Source organism: Anoplolepis gracilipes, chromosome 4 (genome assembly GCF_047496725.1).
Source record: "Anoplolepis gracilipes chromosome 4, ASM4749672v1, whole genome shotgun sequence".
In the NCBI taxonomy this organism is placed as follows: Eukaryota; Metazoa; Arthropoda; class Insecta; order Hymenoptera; family Formicidae; genus Anoplolepis; species Anoplolepis gracilipes.
Window position 1 is genome coordinate 11,183,391 of NC_132973.1, and position 13,541 is coordinate 11,196,931.

The 13,541-nt window shown below is 35.3% G+C and overlaps 3 protein-coding genes across 10 annotated transcripts in view; 1 reads left to right on the forward strand and 2 right to left on the reverse strand.

The window, feature by feature from the left end:
• Nucleotides 1-76: 76 nt before the first annotated feature.
• Qm (geranylgeranyl pyrophosphate synthase quemao) lies at nucleotides 77-4,411 on the reverse strand. Of its 4 annotated transcripts, none has more exons than XM_072891217.1 (7): nucleotides 3,953-4,405; nucleotides 3,677-3,831; nucleotides 2,557-2,701; nucleotides 1,979-2,099; nucleotides 1,750-1,889; nucleotides 1,571-1,669; nucleotides 77-1,412 (listed from the first exon to the last, which is right to left on the reverse strand). In XM_072891217.1, exons 1-7 carry the CDS (start codon nucleotides 4,016-4,018, stop codon nucleotides 1,155-1,157), a joined length of 984 nt encoding a protein of 327 aa, XP_072747318.1. In that variant the 5' UTR covers nucleotides 4,019-4,405; the 3' UTR covers nucleotides 77-1,154. The 4 variants fall into 4 exon arrangements, with proteins under 4 accessions (XP_072747318.1, XP_072747320.1, XP_072747319.1 ...); XM_072891219.1 differs by having other exon boundaries at nucleotides 3,940-4,405; XM_072891218.1 differs by having other exon boundaries at nucleotides 77-1,387; nucleotides 1,567-1,669; nucleotides 3,953-4,401.
• Nucleotides 4,412-4,542: 131 nt separating this feature from the next.
• Mvb12 (multivesicular body subunit 12-like Mvb12) lies at nucleotides 4,543-9,560 on the forward strand. The gene is made up of 8 exons (XM_072891216.1): nucleotides 4,543-4,964; nucleotides 7,187-7,330; nucleotides 7,424-7,622; nucleotides 7,715-7,859; nucleotides 8,173-8,253; nucleotides 8,340-8,685; nucleotides 8,770-8,820; nucleotides 8,910-9,560. Exons 2-8 carry the CDS (start codon nucleotides 7,205-7,207, stop codon nucleotides 8,943-8,945), a joined length of 984 nt encoding a protein of 327 aa, XP_072747317.1. The 5' UTR covers nucleotides 4,543-4,964; nucleotides 7,187-7,204; the 3' UTR covers nucleotides 8,946-9,560.
• A 349-nt stretch (nucleotides 9,561-9,909) lies between these two features.
• LOC140665290 (uncharacterized) overlaps nucleotides 9,910-13,541 on the reverse strand; it is a 37,389-nt gene continuing 33,757 nt past the window's right edge. For 4 of the 5 annotated variants that reach the window (XM_072891210.1, XM_072891209.1, XM_072891214.1 and 1 more), the window contains exons 2-5: nucleotides 13,066-13,461; nucleotides 12,273-12,973; nucleotides 11,062-12,154; nucleotides 9,910-10,986 (exon numbers count right to left, since the gene is read on the reverse strand). In XM_072891210.1, the coding sequence (XP_072747311.1) occupies nucleotides 10,558-10,986; nucleotides 11,062-12,154; nucleotides 12,273-12,973; nucleotides 13,066-13,461 (2,619 nt within the window). In that variant the 3' untranslated portion in view covers nucleotides 9,910-10,557. The remainder of the gene's footprint in view (nucleotides 10,987-11,061; nucleotides 12,155-12,272; nucleotides 12,974-13,065; nucleotides 13,462-13,541) is intronic. The other variant, XM_072891211.1, reaches the window with a different exon arrangement.

Sequence of the window (13,541 nt, forward strand, 5' to 3'; positions counted from 1 at the left end):
GCATGCGCGTGCGTGGAAGAATGAAAAAAAATGTGCGAATATTTTTCTTAGATAGATATTCGTGACTCACAAATGATGATTTTCTATGTATTATGTATTTCAGAACATAACAGGTACAAATGTATAATATATTATAATTGCATGATGCGTACAAAGCTATAAAACTTCAATAAGGCGATTATTTAGTATGCTACTAAATTACTGTATACACGTTGCGCGATTGCTAATAAATACTTTCTAATCTCCTGACTGATGAAATTTATTTATATAAAGAGCTGTAAAGAGAGAAAGAAATATTTCCATTCTTAATATCACAGACTGAATAGCTTCTTTCCTGACAGTAAAAATTGCTTTAACTTGTTCACAGTTTTGTTCTATTATAATTTGTTATGTATAGTACTAATAAAATTGGCACGTGCAATTTACATGGGGATGATTTTACATGAAAAAATGAGAGATGAGAAAAGAAAACTTCTTTTTTATTAAGAAGTTCTTGAAATTAAATATTTTAATAAGACTCACATTTGAAAAGTAAAAAAAAAAACTTTTTGAATGAGCAATATAAATGTTAGATCGATTATGGTATTAATTTTGATCATTTAGATTACACAATTCGTCACATCTCTTGATTTCAATAGTTTAATTTGAGAATTTCAAGAGTGATGAAGCTTTATAAGCAAGAACAATGTCAGCATTTGAAGAATCAAAGATCCAAAATATTGAACAAGATATCATAATTGTATTTGTATAGTACATAGTTTTTAACATAACAAAAATAGGCTACAATTTTTATATTTTTTTATATTAATATATAAAAACAATATTAAATTTTTATTTTCAAACTTTACAATACACCAACTTATATATTATTTTATAAATAATACTATTTGTAAAATAAGCATGATATGATTATCATGTTCATTCTCTACGTTTTTTATAAACCTTTTTCCTTTCTTCAAAAATAAAGCCTTCTATAAAAAATCTTTATTCTGCATTTTTTACTAATTATTTTGTAAATATACATATATCATTTTTTTCATGTTCTATCACCCCTTGTTTACTTTTACCATTAATAATAGATCATTGCTACGGGACCTTGTACTTTGACGTAATAAAGAAATATATAAATTAACATGCATCTTTCTCTCTTAAATTTAAAATGTTCCGGTTAAAAGATCTTTGGGTGCTTCTTTAGTATCCCAATTCTTAAGCTCGTCTAGAATTTTTATTAAAAACGGATTGCCTCCTAAACGATCAATTTCAGCTCTCGCTTTCATGTCCAATTCTTCAAGTACGCCTCTCGTGTATTTGAAAGAGCCAAATTTCTCTAATAATTTAATGCAATGACGTTTTACTTCGATATCTTTCGTTCGTTGTCTCAGAATATCTTTATCAGGCATTATTAAGGAAACCTATATATGTAATAAAATTTATAAAAATTGTGTATATGTGATATAAGATTATTTACATTTTCTTAGTAAATAAAATGTGTTAATTATAACAAAAAAATTTTTTCTCTGTCTCTTTAAATAAAAAAAATATACTAAATATTATATTAAAGGATACTTATTATTTGTCTATCATCAGGATTAGTTGTAAGGGCATGAATAATTGGAAAGCTGAATTTTCCTTCGGTCAAGTCCTCGCAGTAACTTTTGTTTTCAGTATACTGTAATAAAAAATTAACTCAAGTCTTTTCATTTTATATAAGTATGTATATAATGTGACAGATATATTATTATTACTCACCTCACCGAGGCACAAATTGCAATAATCATCACGTATTTGAAAGTACAAACCCAAAATGGCTACCAGCGACGATAAATCTTCTTCGTAAGTTGAAAATAATTTCATTAATCTTACCGCCAAGTTAAAGAGGCCACCAGTCTCTGCAAAATTGATATTTTAATTTTTTTCATACCTATTTTCTTTAATTTCAAAGATATGTATGTTTATATGCACAAGTATTAACATTTACTTCTTATTGTCATGGTCTTGTAATCTTCCTCACTTGGACAAATAAAATTATCCCGCCAAAAAATGTCCATTCCCTGGCCTCTGTGAAGTTCCAACAATTGTTCCATATACACTTTTGTTGCCTGAAACAGATAACGCTACAATGTTTGCACAATGATGTGAATTTACATTTTATCTAACTAAATGTGGAGCTTATCTTTTACAATTATAATAAATTACAATAACATTGAACTATTGTTTTAAATTTCATAAAATATTTTACGCAGTTCATATTCTAGCCAAATTACAATTTTTATTTTAGCTACATTTCATTTTATTCAGTTTATAATTAATATATATTAAAGTTATGATTGACGGATCAAGAACACACACATACACAGGCTTGATCTATTCTTTTATTTAAGCATGTATAATATCATAGATAGCTCAAAAACTGCATTTAAATTTTACATTTTTTAAAAATGTTTGCGCACTTACAGGAAAGAATAAGATCTCTTATTTTTAACTTTTTTTGTAAATATAATGTGACTATAAAGTATCGCTTACTTATTTGTTTTTAAGCAGAATTTGATTACTTACTGCAGGATGTTGCAAATTAACAACTCTTTCCATAGCGATAAACAATATATAATTTGCAGCACTCAACGAGCTAGCAATTCCATAAACAGAATGAGCAACAGGAATACCTCTTCGCAAAATGGAATTATCTTGAATATCATCAATTCTATAAATAAAAATAGAACAAATAATTTTATAAAAATATACTTGCATTTTTGGTTAACATAAATTCAATTTTATACAATTATTATAATATAAAAGTAATGATATGGTAATGTTAAAAAATGTAAGAATTGTAATATGTGTAAATAAAAGTATAATTCCTAGAAAAAGAAGACATTAAGATAACAATAAAACACAACTAAATAAAACATTAGAATGTTAAATAAAACATTAGAATATTAAATTAATGTCAATTTACAAAAAAATAAGTCCAAACAAAAGGAATTTTAGATAAGTTAAAATGTATCTAAATAATATAACTATATATATAGTTATTATATTCAGATATATTTTAACTTATCTAAAATTCCTTTTCCTTGAACTTATTATATATAATATATATATATTATCTTATGATATATATATATATCGAATATACACACACACATATATACTATTTTTTTAATGGAAAAGTGTATATATATAGCTTTTTTTAAAAGATTGACGGCGGTTTTTATGACTCATTTACAAAATGTTAATCATTTATTTAGAAATCATAAAAATTATAAAAAAAGTTTCCTCGCTACTTTTAATAGTTTTGGAAGAATTAAGTAGCAGTTACATCCTGTGATATATCCTGAATATATATAAAAAATATGCAAGATATTTCTATCTGGATTAATATCTTACTCAACAAATAATTTGTAAAAATTACTTTCCATTAATTTGTACAAAATCTGGTAGTGTTACAGTAGTTTGATAAGTAAAACACAATAATAATAGGAAAATAATAATGAAAATTATTGTTCAATACATTGTAAAAAGAATAGTTACAAAAGTAATACTTCCTAATGCTAGAAAATTATGCTGACAAGATATAACAATCTAAACATGTATATATTATGAGAATTTGAAAGTATGTAATTGAAAAATGTGTTGTACAAAACACATAAAAGATTATAGCAAAATGCAAACTTACACAATGCTTGAATTATGGAGCATGCTTACTATTTCCTCGATTGCTTGTATTCTGTCGAGTGATATTTTTAACCAATAATTAAAAGCTTGAGCTAATTTTGCTCTTATCTGTTTACCAGGAACTTGAAGAATGTACCTGATTGGTTCCAACAGTTTCTACGAGAAATCACATAATTTGTTAGTCTTTAATTAATGCTATTTTTCTCTCTATTCGCTGATTGTAAACAACTTAATTATTTAAAAAAAAAAAAGAGAAAAAATTACAAAGCAGAATAACCTCATCTTCTTTCTTGTCACCGCTTAAAGAGTAATAAAACGGGTTAGTTTTATCCATATTTGTCATATTTCCAATTCACAGTGATACTTTCCTCTTCCGAAATCGTAAGAGATCAAAAAGAATAATATCTCGTATATACAAGTAAATTCGTGATACAGCTGTCAAATAAATACAAGAGCACCGCGGCGATTCACATCATCTGACGGTTTGACATCCACAAACGTTACACACCACACACTACACGCCGGCATTAGCACACGCCAATATATACCATTACGCCATCGGTATGAATGGAGGGAGTATATGATAGAGAAGAATAAGAGGGGTCATGCCCCCATTTTTTAGGGAACGCTTTTTCCCCGTCGTACAGTGGCGCTAACTGAATCCACAATTGAGTTATCGAAACATATATTGTAATAATCAACGTTATTTCATTCTCCGTCATTTGTCATGTCGCGAACGGACATTGATAAGCGTTCTATCTTCATTATTCTCTTACTTCGTGACGTAAGCCGCACAGGCGCTAGGCGCATGCGTGACGAAGTGACAGTAACAAATACGTCACTAACGGAGCGCGGTCGGAGCTCGGAGCTCGGAGCTCGGAGCAGGTCGGAGTTCGGCGGCCTCGGCAATGCTCGGTACGTTTTCGGACAGTTTCGCAGGGCGCATCGCGCATCGTCGTCGGACAACAGTAACGTGTGATAGCGTGGATACTGGACGTTGTGATTGACGTCATCCCCTGTTGTCGGTCGCTCGGAAATATAATGCGCGCCGGTGGAAGCAATTGTTCTCTCGCGTCTTATCGCCGTCGCTTCGTCATCAGCGCGGAGTGTACGATCGTGTGAGGAATAGACGAGGAAGAAGGAGAGACGTGACGGAGGTTCCAGCGTCGACATCGGGGCGTCGCGAGAAGGTCAACCTCTATCGAGCGCCTCGAGAGAGACGACAGGCGACGTCGCGCGGCCGATGACACGTCCAATATAATCTACGAAAGGGGGAAGAGTGACATCACGTATAATATATACATATACACATATATATTTATACATATATGTCGCCTCTACTAGTATATATATATCTCTCTCTATCGACCTCTCTTCTCGAGCACGCCCTTGAGTATCACGCCGGTTTTCCACGACTCCCTAAACGCTCTTCCCTCTGCGTCTCATGACTCGTGACGTTATGTGTGTTGTTTGTTTTGTCCAGCATTTGTCTATTATCTCTTACATTACCTGATTACCCCTATCTCATATTCATTATATATATATATATATATATAATCGATCTTTGATACATCTCTCTCGAGTTTTAGCTCTTTAATATATATATATATAAAGAGATCTTGAGAGATAAAAATATACACATATATATATGGTTATCTACAAGTGCTTTACGTCAACGCTAAACGTGGCGTGCTTCAAAGATTTTGTTCCTTTGTGCGAATAATGGTTACGAAAAAGACCTCGCAAAAGTCTTAATTAATTTAATCTCCAGACGAAAATCATCTCAGAGATGAGATGGCGGGATTTCCTGATTGTCATTGTTTCGCAAGATTCCGGAGTCCGTATTCTTTTTTCTTTTGCGTTGCAACAGTGAACAAGTATTGGAAGATGACTGGCTCACGTTCTTATTTTTCGTATGACGTTTTCTTCCGCGTATTAACATCTATTTAGACGGTTCATAAAAGCTGATTAACACATTGCTATATTGATCTAATTCTAGAATGCTAATATATTTATTTGTCGTATTGGAACATTCGTAGATAGATTTGACCTTTTCTTAGGTTCAAATGACAGGAGGAAGTCGCCTCTTTAATACAACGAAATGATGTTTTATCGTTATTAATTCGTAGATTTCGAAAACATTGATATTATGCTTAATTTTAAACTTGTCAAGAAACATGTTTATCAAGGAAAGAATTTGTTTATGAAATGTTCGCGCAATTATTAATGTAGCGCATTCTTCCACGAACATGCCGTACGTTCCACTTTACTTTCCTCTTACGTTTCGTCTTCCTCAAGCCTGTTGTGTTAATTCAAGCTACATACATTACATACTCATCGACAAGGGCGTTCACAAGATTTTTTTCAAAAGGGGGGGGGCATGGCATAAATGTCACTCAGATTGATGCGAAATGCTTTGATAATTATCTTTATATCTTTATATCTTTTAATATTAAAGCTTTCTTATCGCGAAGATAAGACGAGATGTAAATCGAGAAAAGTTAATTTGTTTTTTTGTATTTTATTTTAAAGAATTTTTTAATTTTTTGTGTTTGTATTTTAATTTTTTAATATTTTTTCTTGTTAAATGAGGAACATAAGCATTGAAAACATGAAATAAAATATGATTATGAATTTTTTCATATTTCGAGTCAAAATTCATTTTATCTCGACGTAAATTCCAGCGTGCTTGTCATTTTTCGAGAAAGGCCAAAATCATTATTCTTACGCTTCTTAACACATAAAAAAAATGGATAGATCTCCTTATCGATAAGCGAATACAATCAAGCCGCCTTGACGTAGAACGTCTTAAAAGCGTCGTCTCTGAACGAATCTATTCTCCAGCCAAACTGCAAATCGAATCGAGAATGTAAGACAAGATTGCAACCAAAGAATTCAATCGATTTGCTATATCGCATCGGATTAACGAGTGTTTCATAGTCGATTGCTTCGCGTTTGGAAAACCCGTAGAGCGAAGAATGTCGGTCATACGTTGATATTTTTGGAGCGCTTTGCTGATACATCGGAAAAGGGCGATTTCGTTTATGATTTTTGGACGCGTCGTTATATTTACGTCGCAAGTTTTTATGCAAACGTAATTTTCTCGCGATAATCATCGAACAATGGCTCTTGCAATGGTGATTAGGAATGAAATTAATTTCTATTAATAATTGACGTAATACATTTGGCAAAAAAGAAAAAAAAGCAGTACAGTAGACTCTTGTATAACGTGCAAGACTCAGGTAGCAAGCACACATTTTGATGTCAAAATATGGTTGGTTCGAACCAAATATGACGTGATGTAATGATGTAAAAATGACGGACTAATGTCACCGAGGACGACATTTCAAGACGTTGAAAAGGTCACGTGACGTCAGTGAATCAGAAAACCAGTTTTCAACGTCAAAATGACATGTGCTTGATATCCTATAAATGTCTCAATTATTTATGATTTATTGGTCCATTCTTCTTTGGAGCATTACTCGGAATCTAATCGGAAATGAATTGACAGGTTTCCGGGATCACAGCAATGTCAAAGAAGACCAACTGTAAGATGCTGGTCCATCAGGTGTCAGCTGTGTTACCGGACGACAGGCCAATAACTGCCATTAGTGTTGTCGAAGACGTAGATAAGTGTCCACCGAACTTCACAGTGGTACGAGACCGATGTGTTTTAATATATACTTATCTATAATATGTGTAACTTATTATCGTTGAATAACTAGAGATACGGTTGCGTCTCGTTAAGGTATCGAGAACTTACGACCAGGACACCGATGCCGATCTGTGGAAAGAGAGCGGTCTGTTCATCAAGAAGAAGGGCAGATACATCTGCTTCTCGAAAACCGAGGGTCCGCCTGGTTGCGTGGTCGAAGACATCGTAGTGATTAATGAACGAGATACTCCGCCGGAAGGATACAACATGATCTCGTATACTGTGGATTCGAGTAAGTCTTTCTCTCCCTTTTTCTCTAACGTGTCGTTATATTTGTCAATAAAATATATAAATTTGTAAGCCCTTTGAAACAATAAATTGCAGGGCAGAAAGCTTGGCGGAAGAAACAAGTGTGCTATAAAATTAGAAATAAAAACTCGTGCGTGAAAGCAGTCACGGATATCATAATATGCAGTAGGATAATCCACAAGGATTCCAAGTTGGCTCCTATTGGATTTTCCGCTGCCGGGTATGTTGCTTTTAATATTGCCAATTCAGCTCAACTCTTTGCACACTCGTTTAATATTTTTATTGTAGTTATAATTTTACGTTAAAGCATTTAAACAATTTAATTATCTATATTTATCAATATTAATAATTTACAACAGAAAATAAATACAAAATAATAACTAATCTATACGATATTTCTTAAATATATAATGTTTAAAAAATATAGAAATATAGAATATTTATATATATTATTATTAGAAAAATTCATAGAGTGCAAAGAGCTAATTGCAATATCTTGAGATCGTAATATATTTTTATCTTCTTCTTTTCAGTGTTATAAATGGTGTTCGCGTGTGCTACAAAACCGTAGATATCATAAACGCAAATTCAGATTCGTCATACGTTAATATAGAGTGAGTCAATATAGAGTTATTTTTTTTATATTAAGCGCCTAAGGCATATCTCAATTTCATCTTATATTTTACGATATCTCTTTCAGCTTATTTCAAAATCCTTCCCCGAATCCTTCGAATGGATCTCCTCACAGACCAGCCCCCGAGAGGCCCCCGAAACCAAAGTTTTCGCCAAAACCACCAGTGAACGGGATTTATCCGCAAATTGGTGGCGCAGCTAATAAGGATAATGACGAGTCCGGTGATCGAGATTACGAAGTACTGAGTATTAATGCGAGAATCAGGCCCACAAGGCCGGCGCCCCAACCGCCCACGTCCGCCTTGCCCGTTGTTGGTTCGACGCTCGTTTACGGCACACTTCCAGGCTCGTCCGATCTCGATGGAGTTCCGTTCGCGCTTAATCCTCGTCTTATCATTAATCACTCTGCAAATGTGAGTATGATAATTCGGGGGAGTAGAGTTAGTAATTAATACTTTTTTACAATTTATTTTCTGATATTTTCCCCGTTTCAACAGAACAAACTTCCTGTTATCAAAGTGTGGACACAAAGGGATTTGGACAGAGAAGTACGTTGTATTAAATTCTGTTTTTTGTTTTTTCTTTTTTTTACGATTATTTTGTGATAAATATAAATCTACTATGCTCTCTGTCACAGTTCTTCTACGACTTCCGTGCGGAAAGGGAGACTTGAAGAACACGACGTTTGTGCCAAAACTAACTCTGCGAATTTTCGTGAGCGAGCTCTTCCTGCCGTTATATTCGTACACGTTTGTATCCGATATAATATTAGCCAAACAAGCGTAAATGGAGTGCCTGAACGAATGATTTATATATAACGCGCGAAAGAATAAAGATCGCACGACGCTTAAAAAAAAAAAAAAATTGGGGATTGTGTACTACTCTTAAGAAGGAATAAGATAAACTTTTATTCGATGTACGCGTTTCTTCTTCTCACGCCCCATGTTTAAATTTTGATACCGGTGATAGCGTTGTCATATTTTTATAGACTTGCGTTATATTTTTTAGATACATAGTAGAGATTATATATGTAAAAAATATATGTACACACGCGCAAGAAATTTGTATTATAATTAGAGATCTTTTGCGTATCTCACAAATATCGATGCTTCTAAACTATTGTGTGCACGAACAAATTGCATAACTATATTGATAGTGCTGGCGCGTTTTCACTATATATTTAGCGTTGAATACGACGATAAAAAACCTAAATGTATGGCAAAAGTGCGCACTATGAAAGCTATTTAATTTTTTCCCGTTTCATCTTCTTTGACGCGATATATGTATACTATTTTTTATACGGAAATTCGAATGTTTAGCCTGCAATTTTTTATCAAACGCCATTTTTCCTCTTTTCCTTCTTTTTTATGTTAATAAAATATATATTATAATATTTTTTATTTATATACTCACACACGTTTTTTTGTATCTGTATAATTCCACTTAAAAAACATATATGGTTGTGTATTGAAGGAAACATGTCTTCGATGTCGATGAAACGCGACGTTAGATCCTATTCTTCCAATTGAATCCTCTCATCGTTATATTCTTCAATATTAAATTCGTACCTTACGGTAAGATTCCTATCGATCATCACACATGTACGCGAACGTAATTTAAGATAGAGATACCCTGTATGTTAAACAATAGTTTTAATAAAAAGTGACGTGTGTGGGTGATCAATGAACCACCAAACATATCTTCACATTCATTAAATAAAAATCATGTAAGGTAATGAAGGATATAATACATAGTTCTCGTTTCGAGATAACAATTTTTATAAATAAAAGTATCGTACTAAAAAAAATCGAAACATTTTTTTTCACAGATTACAAAGACTTATAAATATTTTCACAGCAGAAACAATTAAATTAACATATTATAAACATCTTACGAGAAAGGATCAAAGTTAATCACTGCAAGTGCGACTTCAAGATCTAGAAAGGGACTCGTGTGTGTACATTTTATAGATATTAAAAATCATACAATTTTTATAATATTATACACAATATTAGTTATTAGGCAGAAAGAGAGATTGTGTACTTTTCTACTTGATATTATTAAGGATTTTCTGTTTCCTCGATCATGATATTATTTAAAATTCCAGTTTGCGTAAAAAAACGAGAATTATTCAACGTGTATGAAAACAACGGCTAAAAAAATATTTAATTAATCGTTAGCGAATTAAAGGCTCAGAGTCTTTTGTATTTTGCCTTTATCGGTGAGTTATCGGCCGATACAGCGGGACGAAAGATATTTTTGCCCGGCAGGACACTGGCTAGACGTCAGACAAACGGGCCGGTCCAGTGTCTTACGTGCGTCGTCGTAGCATTGCCGGCCGTCGCTTGCACCCCGTGCCTCTCCAGAACTGCCGTAGCTTTAATTCTGCTTTTGTATTTTACATCCTTCGGTTTCAGCATGCTTTTGTGATTGCTCAGCAGTCTCGAAGGCGTGAGGATCGACTTGTTGCTGAGGCCAGTTGCCTCGAGGAAGTGATCGTATCCGCTGGTTCCGGTTTCACCGTTGCCGTTGCTACTACCGTTACAGATACCGGTAGCAGAAAGATTGTTGTCTTTGGCGACGTTCTGGTCGACGTTATTGAGCCCGTTGTAGCTTAACCTTTCGGATCCGTCGCCCTCGGGCCGATCGGGATCGTCCGACAGATCGCATTCATCCAGATTGAACTCCTCAAAGTTTTGCCGAATGTCAAAGTCCTGGAAAGAATTATTTTAGAAATTAATTATTTTTCTCAAAATATCTTATGATGAATCTTCCGCGAGAAATCTTACCTGATCAAGTTCACCGTGGCGTTCCTTTGGCCGAGTTCTATCTTTCGTCTGCTCTTCAGGATCGCCGATTTTGAACTCCTCGAAATGCCGAACGATGTTTGTGACTCTAGCAGTGTTTTTCGATTGGTCCCGCTCTTTTTGTCTCACTTGGAAGGACGAGCGTACGTGATTGAATCTATTCTTCCAGAATCCACCACCTTCGCGACCTTTCGTTTCTTTCGTCGAACTCCTGGTCAAACTTTTGGTCTCTTCCAGGTTCAAGTTCCTCGCCGCTTTCGACGATACCAGTCCTAAAATGTTTTTCTTCGAAGGATCTACACCAGAGTCTTGTTGTCTCTTTTCGTCGATTAAAAATGACGGACTCGGGATCTTTTTCAAGATTAATGTATTATTGCGAAACTGTGGCTTTGGTGGCAGTGCCGGTGGTGTTCTGGGCGGCGTCGGCGACGACATCGTTACTTCCGGCAACGATTCAATGTCTTCGTAATCCAAGTTCCTGGCAATGGTTAATCCTCGTGTGGACATTTGCAGACAAGCCTTTTCCTCAATTCTTTCCATTTTTAAGGGAGGATTATTCACTTGAGATTTTACTAAGGCCTTTTTTGCTTCTTCATCGATTTTGGGCTCGATGATAACCAGCGGAATCGCTTTGGAATCGTCCTTGGAATCATCATCCGATTCCTTTTGAACGATTCTCATGCCAAACTCGTCCTCGGCCACGTCGGTCTCGTTTTCCACTGGCTCCTCCTCTTTCGGAGAATCCTTACTGTCCACAGCGGATTCTTCAGAGATACCCCTCTCCATCTCCGAACCTACTGATTCGATATCGGACAATCTAGCCGACTGGAAATGTACGATCCTACCACGGTGTCTGAATTGGCGCGGTACCGATAATACTGAATTTTCTTCTTCCTCCATGTCTTGTAGTAAAATTTGATTCACACACTCTAATACAGAGTTGTGATTACTATTTGGTCGGTAGGTGCTATGCCTGAACATGTCGTCATTCAATCGGTCCTCGTCAGGATCGCTATACCAATTACCGCTTGTGTCCTCTACCATCAGCTCAGGTGTCTCGATCTTTATCTCACTGCTAAAACATATTGAAAAAAGATTATTTAAAAAAAAAATTAAAAATATAAATTGTATATTTAACGGGATAAATATTTAATTAAAGTGTCGTAATAAATAAAAGATTGTTTGCAACGTACACATTATTGTTATTGTTATTGCCATGCTCATCTTTTGTCCTCAACAATTCTGTCTGCTGCAGATTCTTCTCGTTCGCTTCATTGTAGGCGTTAACGTAAATCGGTTCCTTAACATTTTCTTCTCGATTATTTATTTTTGGATCCTGGTTCTCATCTTCCGAGACAAAATTGCAGTCCATTCCATCATCCTTGCTCTCTGTCCTCGCGATGCTGACTACCTCGACTATCATATCGGAATCCTTGGATGAGATCTTTTGACCCTTCGTCCTGCGAAAGGATGCCCTTCTCTTCGTCATCATCGTCGTACCGCCCTCTTCTACCATATTCTCCTCGTTTTCGTCCGCGATCATGGTCGTTTCGTTCTCGCTGTCGGTCACTGTTGTCGGCGTATACCTGCTTGAACACTTGTTCAGGGTCGAACCAGGTGACACATCTGTACTCTCACCCTCGCAGAAACCCTCCGTGCTAAGCAACGAAGGACTACCTTCCGTCGTTGTGGTGATGATGGATGCATCTGTATTCTCGCTGCTGGTCAAACTGGCTTTGGAGATGTCACTGCCGGCAAAACTGTGCGTCTTCTTCACGCTGTTGCGATTAAGCTCGTCCAAGATCCCAGACGATGCCGGATTCAGCCGTGTGATTATCTCGCACTTCAGGCTTGCGATATCTTTGCCGATACCGCTCTCCTGCAGCGTCTCTCTCTGGAAATGATGAGTTAATTGAAAATATTGAACGTTATAGAAAATGTAGAAACTAATTGTACGCTAATTGTGTATAATTTTGTTCGAATTACATGCAGATTGTCGAGATTCTGTAGGTTTTTTTCGATATTGGCATTGACTGTCCTGGCGTCGGTGGCCATCGTCGTCCGATCACGTTTGCTCTTAATGTAGTTCTTCGTATACCGCCTCAGCATAGTAATCTCCAGCTGTTGATTTTTAATAACATTGTCCTTCTCACATAGCATCTGCCTGATTGATTTTTGCTCCTGTTTGAGTCGTGCCTCCAGGTACAGCAGCGCCCGCAATATCCTCGATAGTTGTTGATCCCGTAGAATTTTTTCCGACTCGTGACCGGTGATACGATGATCCAGCTCCTTCACTAGATCCCGGCATTTCTTCGTGGCGGCCTTTAGAGCGTCCTGCGTGCGCGCCAGTTCTTGCTTGAGCGTTCGGACCTCGGTTTCCATCTTTAAAAGATAAATTAAAAAATATTTCACACAAATGCAAAAGATCTCTGCGCGCGCGCTAAAGATTATCACTATACTAA